This window comes from Sinocyclocheilus rhinocerous, unplaced genomic scaffold (assembly GCF_001515625.1).
Source record: "Sinocyclocheilus rhinocerous isolate Xijiao unplaced genomic scaffold, SAMN03320098_v1.1 scaffold1499, whole genome shotgun sequence".
NCBI classification, from domain to species: Eukaryota; Metazoa; Chordata; class Actinopteri; order Cypriniformes; family Cyprinidae; genus Sinocyclocheilus; species Sinocyclocheilus rhinocerous.
The window spans coordinates 474,946-483,527 of NW_015650016.1; the positions used below are offsets into that span (position 1 = coordinate 474,946).

The following is an 8,582-nucleotide window of genomic DNA, read 5'->3' on the forward strand; positions in this document are numbered from 1 at the left end:
TGTGTGTGTGTGTGTAGGTTACTGGTGGACGCTCTGGACGACTGGCTCTATAAGAGTTGGATGAATAAGGTTCTGTCGGCGCTGAAGCACTGCTGTGGTCGCGCTCTGAGACACGAGCTTCAGCGCCAGAGCAGACTGGTGGATCTTCTCACTCAAGTGGCAGAGAAAATCCGCACAGCTGACAAAAACAAGAGAAAGGTCTGCTAATATATCAGGCTCATTTGCCTTGGAAAAACAGAGAAACCCAACATAGAAAGCCTTACCTTAACAAGATCCTTTTTAGGTTCTGAAATTAAATTAAAAAAAATTTTGGTTTTTGTGCAGGACGTGTTTCGCCGAGAGAGATGGAAGATTGTGAGCTTTTTTGCTGATGGACAGTCCTGCAGGCTTCCATTAGATCCAGCGGTCGTGGTCAAAGCTGTGAATATTGAGGTACATTCAATAAATGCATTTGTGAGATTTACTGTGCATGAGCGATTAGTAATAAACGCAGTCTCTGTGATACAATCTATAGACCATTTTTCTGTGAGAAGGAGCATAACTGAGCAGAAACGTCCTTTTCTGATATTTTGGTCGTGATTTGTGATCTGACTACAGTATACTGTCTAAAATCACGCTCAGAAAATGTAAAATGAGGCCCATTTTTGAGGTATTTGAGTATAGTTGTTACTGAACTACAAGATTAGGTTATGTGTGAACATGATAGACCACTGGTGTCACTTTCAAGAGCTTGAGTTTCTGGTTAAATCCATCACTGCTAGTGATATAAATGTTTCTTTACGATGCATGAAAACTGTATATGTCTCTCAGTCTTTTAAGGTTTTTAATTCAAACGCAGCGCCCATGGAAGTGTCCTTCATCACGGCCGACCCGCTGGGCCAGAACTACAGCCTCATCTGCAAAGTATGAAGATCCTTCACGAGCTACGGGGAATGTAGTTTGTCAGCGCTCGTTGAATTCATCTTAAAGTGTGATTTTCGCTGTGTTTTGGCTCAGACTGGAGATAACCTGCGGCAGGACATGCTGGTGCTGCAGATCGTGCGTCTTCTGGACCGCATGTGGAGACAGGAGGGACTGGACATGAGGATGGTCACGTACAGATGCATTTCTACTGGACGAGATCAAGGTCAGTCAGACGACGAAAGGATTGTCAGGAAGATGTGGGTCTCTGCCGTTATAATCATATTGATAAATTGCGATCCTTTACTCATCATATTGCATCAGTACTTTAGTTTTTTAAATTTAGTTTGCAGCTCAATCGTATAATTTCCTGAACATCAATCAGATGTCTAAATAAGTGTAAACCTGACTGAATCTGATCAACTCTCTCTCTCACGGACATGCTGGCTCTCTGTCGCTCGTTTGCTGCAGATTCACACACAATCTGCTTATGATTTAGTGATGCATCAGAGTGTTGTTGAATGATGACGTGTATGTGTGTCATATCAGGAGAGGGTGATACTTTCCTGTCAGGAGAGACGAGGCCGGCTCAGGTTGCTCTGTTTTGAAACCTTGAAGACACATTTATTAGGTCATGCTTTTCTGAGATGCTCTCTAGATGAAGGCAGCTCAAAAAGTTCATGGAGATCTGCCTTCAGACTTCAGTTCCAGCCACACTCCACCGGTCACGTGTTCCTGAAGATCTCGGCTAGCCGCTTCACACGTGTGTTTGATTAGGGTTGGAGCTGAACTTTGAACACCTCTGTTCAAATAGTAGATAAGTAGGACTAACAAGGAAGTTTTGAGTTTTTTTTTTTTTAATAGTACAATGGCCTTATCTGTGCCAAAGATCATTTTGATTCTTCAGTGAATGATCCCATTAAATGAGACTCATTTAGAATGCCGAACTAGCTGAGCCAGTGTTGGGCATGTTCTCCCCGTGTCGACGGATTTCTCTCTCAATCCAAAGACATTCTCTGTTTTTGCTGTAAGAACGGAATTGATTTTTGTAATCGACTCCATTGGTGCCAAAACCTGAAATTGCAGTCACTAATAATATCCTCTTTGCATTACAATACTTTTTATTAGATAAAAACAGTCAAAATAATAAAATAACAGCAGTTTTTGTTTTACTGTAGTTAATGCGTACAGTTCAGTTTAAGATAAGAAAGTAAGAGCTGGTGTCATGAATGGTTGGGTTCAGGTTTAGTGGAAGTGGTGCGTGACGCCGTGACGCTGGCGAAGATTCATCAGGAGTGGGGTCTGTCTGGAGCGCTGAGGGAAGACACCTTAGAGAAATGGTTTCATATGAGGAACAAGACCAAAGAGGACTACGAGAAGGTCACACACACACACACACACACTCACGCACACACACACATACATACACGCGCACACACACACTCACACACACACGCACTCGCACACACACACATGCACTCACACAAACACGCTCACTCACACACACACACAAGAGGAGAGCCGGACTGATCTGGTCTTTGTCCTGTTCTAGGTTCCCGAGCTGGTTTAACATGTCCTTTACACCGGGCCGGAAGATGTCTCTGCTGAACAAGTATCTGAAGGAGCTGTTTGAAGGACCCTGCAAAGGGGTGAGTGAGTGCCGCCTCTGTGCCGCTTCCCAGTACTTTACCTCGCACTTTCATTTATATTTCATCATGTCTCTAACAGAACGAATACGTCTGCAGCCTGTTTCTGGACGGACCAAACGCTGCGGTCAAGTCAGGTAAAGACTCTTCCTGGACGATGACTGATGATGCATGAGAAGTGCTCCACATTTCACTGTTGTTTGCAGAGGACTCTTAATGGTTTTAATGGTTTACTGCCAGCTTGCATTCATAATGATCAAATGAAACGGTGCTCTTACTTTCAGTTTAAAGTTACTGGATATATGTCAGTTGCATGGCTTTGATTTGCTTCAGGGATTCATTCACATATTTTACTTCCAACCCTGCGATTTTTCTTCTTCTGTTTAAATTTGTCTGAAAATGTTTTTGTTTTGCATTTGTTCCAGAAACAGACGCTCATGTCCGACCGCAGATTCAGCTCTACCTGTCTTATAAAGACTATAAGTTATCTGTGATGATAAAGCATTTGAAAAATATCGTGAGTCTTTTTTTTTTTTTCAACCCATTATTGTTCTTGATTTACTTTAAGCCTTTATATATAATGCATTATACAATAATTTTTAATGCATTAATTATGCCTTGTAAAATTGTAAAATCTCATGAATAACTGTAACCACAGTTATAATGCATTATACTTATCTATTCACTGTTGCACCTTATAATGCGTTAAAACACATGACAGACAAACCTTCAAATATTATAATGCATTTTAACTTTGGTTATAATTATTTATGAAAAGTCATTACAACGTACATTATGAATACCTTTATAATGCATAGTACATAAAAGGCTTTAAGTGTTACCAAAAATCATTTTGACGTCTTTTTATCCCCTTAAAATTGCACTTTTGCCATTAGAAATTGTATGATTTGAGGTTTGGCTTACGAAATGTAAGATTCTGTTCTGGAGTTATATTTGTTCACTTTTACTAATGTTTTCAGCTGCATGAGTGTAAACTCTTATTCTGAAGCAGAATTGTGTGTGTGCTGTCGTTCAGAGGCTGTCTAACGGCTCGTGCCCGGATGCATATGTGGTCACGCGACTGAGACCTGACCCGCAGGACAAGACCAAGAGGAAGACCAAAGTGGTCCGCAGCAATGACAATCCCACGTTCAATGAACTGGTATGGGAAAGCCTTTCGGTTCTTTGAAATGCATTTGATGAGTAGTTCTGCTGTTGCTGACGTGTGCGTCACATCTGAACATTAGTCTCCTCTCAGACCTGTGGCTCTCTCTTCAGATCGAGTACAGGAACATGCACAACCTCCACGGACACGTGCTGGAGGTGACGGTGAAGAGCAGGAAGACCTTTGTAGCGGCTACAAACGTGGTTCTGGGAGAGAGAGTTCTGGACCAGGAGAAGTGGTTTCCTCTGGGCTTCTCGGCCGTTTAAAGCATTACTGAAGCACTCGAGTGAACATGAAGGCTGTGTCACAGAACCATCAGCGATGCACTTCTGATGGAGATCACGGAGTATGGAGGACAAATGTTGATCAGTATTAATGGAGCTCATTAATGAAGAACGGTTTAGATGCCAGGCCTGGTTTCTCCTCCACGGTCACCTGACGGAGTTTGGGTTTCTCGTCTCGCTCATCAGAGACATAAAGACTGTCACGGTCCTATTCTCTGTAGAGCTGTACTTGAAGTTATATTTGAAACGACAGATGTCTAAAACTGAACTTGGTGATACTGTGAAGCCGCTTTGAAGCAATTGCTATTGTATGAAGTGCTATATTAATGAAACCTGAAAAATATAAATGGGGTTTAAGATCTTTTTAGTTTTAAAGGGGTCATATGATGCTTTTTTAAAGATCATTATTTTGTGTCCATTGAGCAGTTTCTGAAATATGATGTAAGCATCAGCATGAAGGTTTTTGGGACATGGTCTTTGACCTACAGATGAAGAGGAGTTAACGATATTGAGAAGACATTGTATCATGCTTCATGTAAAAAAATAAAAATAATAAGCAGTTTAAGTTGATGTCCGAGCATCAAGCATCAGTCAGTCATTCCCTCGCCATTGTTTTGTTTATAATATGTATAAACATTCACTAAAATGAGTGTCTATTTTAGAACCATTAAACCAATAACAATAAATCTTCCTTCGGATTGTATCATCTCACTTGTAACTCTTTATGTGCAGGACTCACATGCTCAATAATGCAACAGCTGTCGCTTCAGGAGACACAAATGTGATTTCCAGCACCTTCACTCTCGCTGTTCTTCTGTTGAAATCAGCTGCAAACCTCCACCAATCTGCTGAGACCCTCACGACTTTCCAGAAGCTGAAGACTCGCCTCTCACAGGAAGTTAACCAATCCACAAACCTAAACCACGACACACGGCACCGCCGTTATAACACTGAAACTGTCCTACATTACAAAATCACAAGAGCTCTTCTATAGTCTGGTGCTGCTCTGAATGTAAAACAATGTGATTTGTTGATGTTCTGATCGGCTGGAGCAAAATCCACGAACGTGTCATGTGATGCAGAAGTGTACAGGAAGAGATTCGCAAATTAACCTGTGTTAGACTCCACTTTTGTGTTTATGTGAACGCATGTAATCATCATCATCAATGATATTCTGCTGCTTTCAGACAGTTTTCAAACTTGAGAACACAGTCACAGAAGAGGATTTTCTTCACAAATGGAGACATCTGTTTTGCAGCAGTACAGAAATCGTTTTATTTTTTCTTTATATATCCATGGCGTTTAAAAGTTTTAAACAGAAATATTTACAGGAGATCGAGGGGGAAATAAATTCCTTCTGTGTCTGATGTGGGTTGTGTTTCTCTTGTTTCCTGGCTGTCGGGGCACTTCTGAAGAACTTGGCACCTCAGTCAATAATAATGCATATCTGTGAGATCAGATCCGCGTGAGCTGGTGCCACAGGCTCGAGGGAAGAATGCTCTCCACCTTCTCCATGATGAAGTTCAGCGGAGCGAACAGAGTGCTCAGGAACTGAAGGACGAGACAGAAACAAGTGAGATATCTGCAGTCTGAACACTACTCTCAGACAAGATAGCCTCCGTATTAAATTACATTCAATAATATAATCAAAAAAAAAAAGTTGACTGGCTGCCTGTGCATTTTATAGCTAATTTTAACGTCTGAAAAACTTACACAGTAAAACAAAATAAGAGGCAATGGGGTAAGATGTGCCACTTTCTACTCAAACTGTGCTTCAGATCCGGCTGATTATATTTCAGAGTGTCTCGATCAGCTGAAAGCATGGGGAAAAATCTACTATCTGCCCAGTAACACAACTTAGCCACTATAGAGCTGAACTTAGTCAAGATGAACCGCTCATGATTACATGAAGAATTGCCATTTCAAATACACTAAACCAGTCATAAGGGTCAATTTCTCAAAATTGAGATGTATACATCAGCTGAAAGCTGAATAAATGAGCTTTCCATTGATGTATGGTTTGTTAGGATAGGACAATATTTGGCTGAGATACAACTATTTGAAAATCTGGAATCTGAGGGTGCAAAAAAATCTAAATATTGAGAAAATCATCTTTAAAGTTGTTCAAATTAAGTTCTTAGCAATGCATATTACTAATCAAAAATTAAGTTTTGATATATTTACAGTAGGAAATTTACAAAATATCTTCATGGAACATGATCTTTACTTAATATCCTAATGATTTTTGGCATAAAAGAAAAATGGATAATTTTGACCCATACAATGTATTGTTGGCTATTACTACAAATATACCCCAGCGACTTAACACTGCTTTTGTGCTCCAGGGTCACGTATGAGCATGATGAGTTATCTGTGTATCGGTGTCATTCAAACGGTTCTTCATCAGCTGATGACACTGAATGTGTCTGTTGATGAAAACGAAAACTCTTCAACGGTGGTGTGTTTGTCTGGAGTACTGAAGTGTGTGACACTCACGGCTTTAGCAAACACTCCCATGAGCTCTGGGAACTGATGCGTGAGGAGCGCCAGCATAGCTGTGAAGGAGCAGAAATTACCCATCAGACCAGTCCAACAATCAAATTACCCATCAGTCCAACAATAAAAACTACCCATCAGGCCGGTCCAATCAAACTACCCATCATATGATATGGGGTCAGTAAATGTTATGTTTTAAAGAAAAGAATACTTTTACTCATTAAGGATGCAGTAAATTGATCAAAAGTGACAGTAAAACATTTTAACAGAAATTCACATAGAAAACAGCAATTTTAACATATAATAATAATACATCACAATTTTTACTGTATTTTTGACCAAATAAATGCAGCCCTGGTGATCAGAAGAGAGTTCTGTCAAAAACACCAAAAAAAAACAAACAAAAAAAAACATGAATCAATGATCAGCCTGCATGTGCTCAGAAACAGACTGAATCATAAATCAGGGCTCCAGACTAACAGTTGAGAGCAGTGGCACCAGCGCTTTGGGTGATGGCGTTGTGTGGAAGTATTAAAAACAAAGAATTTAATCATAAAATTACTATTGTTTTGCATTAGTAAGTGCAGCTACTAATAAAACTACACATTTATTTCTTGGTAATGTACATTTGACAGTAAAGCACCGAGTTTGAGTTGGGAAACACACAATTTATTAAGTACAGTAAAATGCAGAATCTAATTTTTATATGGAAAATGTTTATATTCTACTCTTATTAAATGTACCATTATTCTTCTATAGTATTATACTGAACTGACCGACAACTTCAGTGATTATAAAAGGAGCGCTCTGTGATTCTGTCGCAAATTAAAGCAAAGTTTGTGTTTTTTCAAGGCACTTTGTGACTTTTCTTACTTCATACGCAAAAAAATGCGCAAAACTTTTGACAAAATTAATTTTCTTGCTGATTTGATATTTTATAATAATGATTTTATAATATCAAAATATAAAGCAAAAAAGTGGAAATGAAGGAATAATAAGCTAATAAGTGCTCCTCTGCTGCCATCTGCTTGTTATTGTGAAATTTGATGTCTTTTTTTATTTTAAATGGTCTAATTATTTGTTTGCCAAATATTGTTTGTATATTTTTGTCATTCCATTAAACATAACATTTAAATTGGATCCTTTTTAGAGTTTTAGAGGAATAGTTGTGTGAGATACTTGAAAGTCATTGAAAAGTGCTTGAATTTCTCTCTCAAAAAACGATGAACTGAGCATCAGCCACACAAACACACACATATCTCTAAAAGAGTGCTTGTGATATGCTGGTACCGTATGATGAATAACACACAAACACAGCATTCACATGCTTTAAACAGCACAACAGGAAGTCTGGGAGAATAACTGCAAAAGCACAGCGTTGAGGATGTTCAGTGAAGCAGGCCTCAAACTCACAAAACATCACTACATGAGCAGCACGAGCGATGCTGTGTGTTTGAGCGTTTATCTGGACGCTCGTCAGCTCTGAGAGAACATCAGCCAGAAGACTCGGGTCAGACGAGATGCTGATTAAGAGCAGACGCGCAGGTGTGCGAGCGCATCACTTTGTTTATGTAAGGGGAATCTAACACAGCCTGGCCTTCACATCCAGCACAACACACAGCAAACGCACAGAAACGCCTGAGGCAGACGAGCGCCAGAGCACAATGCATGCAGGATAAAGAGAGCGGCGGTGGAGGATGGGCTACTTACATGAGGACTCGGTTCCAGATGCTGCGCTGCTGCCGTCCTCCTGCTGCATTAAAGCTGCGGCCCTCCGCAGCCTCTCCAGCTCCAGCGCCGCGTGCGTCTGTCCGACCCGATCCGATGCGGAGCGCTGCAGACCAGAGCGAGTGTTCAGGTCAAGACAAAAGCTCAGCAAACACTCAGTGACGTCACCAGCCGAGAAACAGTGAGCAAACGACCAGAGGCTGACAGACTGATGGTGATGATGGAGAGAGGAGGAGGAGGAACCGACCAATCACAGCGCACGCACACACACAAACACGCACGCACACACACACACACAAATACACGCAAACACACACACAAATACACGCACACACACACACACACACACACACGCACACACAC

The 8,582-nt window shown here is 40.6% G+C and overlaps 1 protein-coding gene across 1 annotated transcript in view; it reads left to right on the top strand.

Annotated features, from left to right (window-relative positions):
* Window positions 1-4,364, top strand: part of pik3c2g (phosphatidylinositol-4-phosphate 3-kinase catalytic subunit type 2 gamma) — a 12,407-nt gene extending 8,043 nt beyond the window's left edge. The window contains exons 19-28 of the mRNA XM_016516335.1: window positions 18-198; window positions 325-432; window positions 811-903; window positions 997-1,126; window positions 2,144-2,331; window positions 2,415-2,549; window positions 2,629-2,683; window positions 2,972-3,063; window positions 3,583-3,708; window positions 3,825-4,364. Of these exons, the coding sequence (XP_016371821.1) occupies window positions 18-198; window positions 325-432; window positions 811-903; window positions 997-1,126; window positions 2,144-2,331; window positions 2,415-2,549; window positions 2,629-2,683; window positions 2,972-3,063; window positions 3,583-3,708; window positions 3,825-3,977 (1,261 nt within the window). The 3' untranslated portion in view covers window positions 3,978-4,364. The remainder of the gene's footprint in view (window positions 1-17; window positions 199-324; window positions 433-810; window positions 904-996; window positions 1,127-2,143; window positions 2,332-2,414; window positions 2,550-2,628; window positions 2,684-2,971; window positions 3,064-3,582; window positions 3,709-3,824) is intronic.
* Window positions 4,365-8,582: the final 4,218 nt, after the last annotated feature.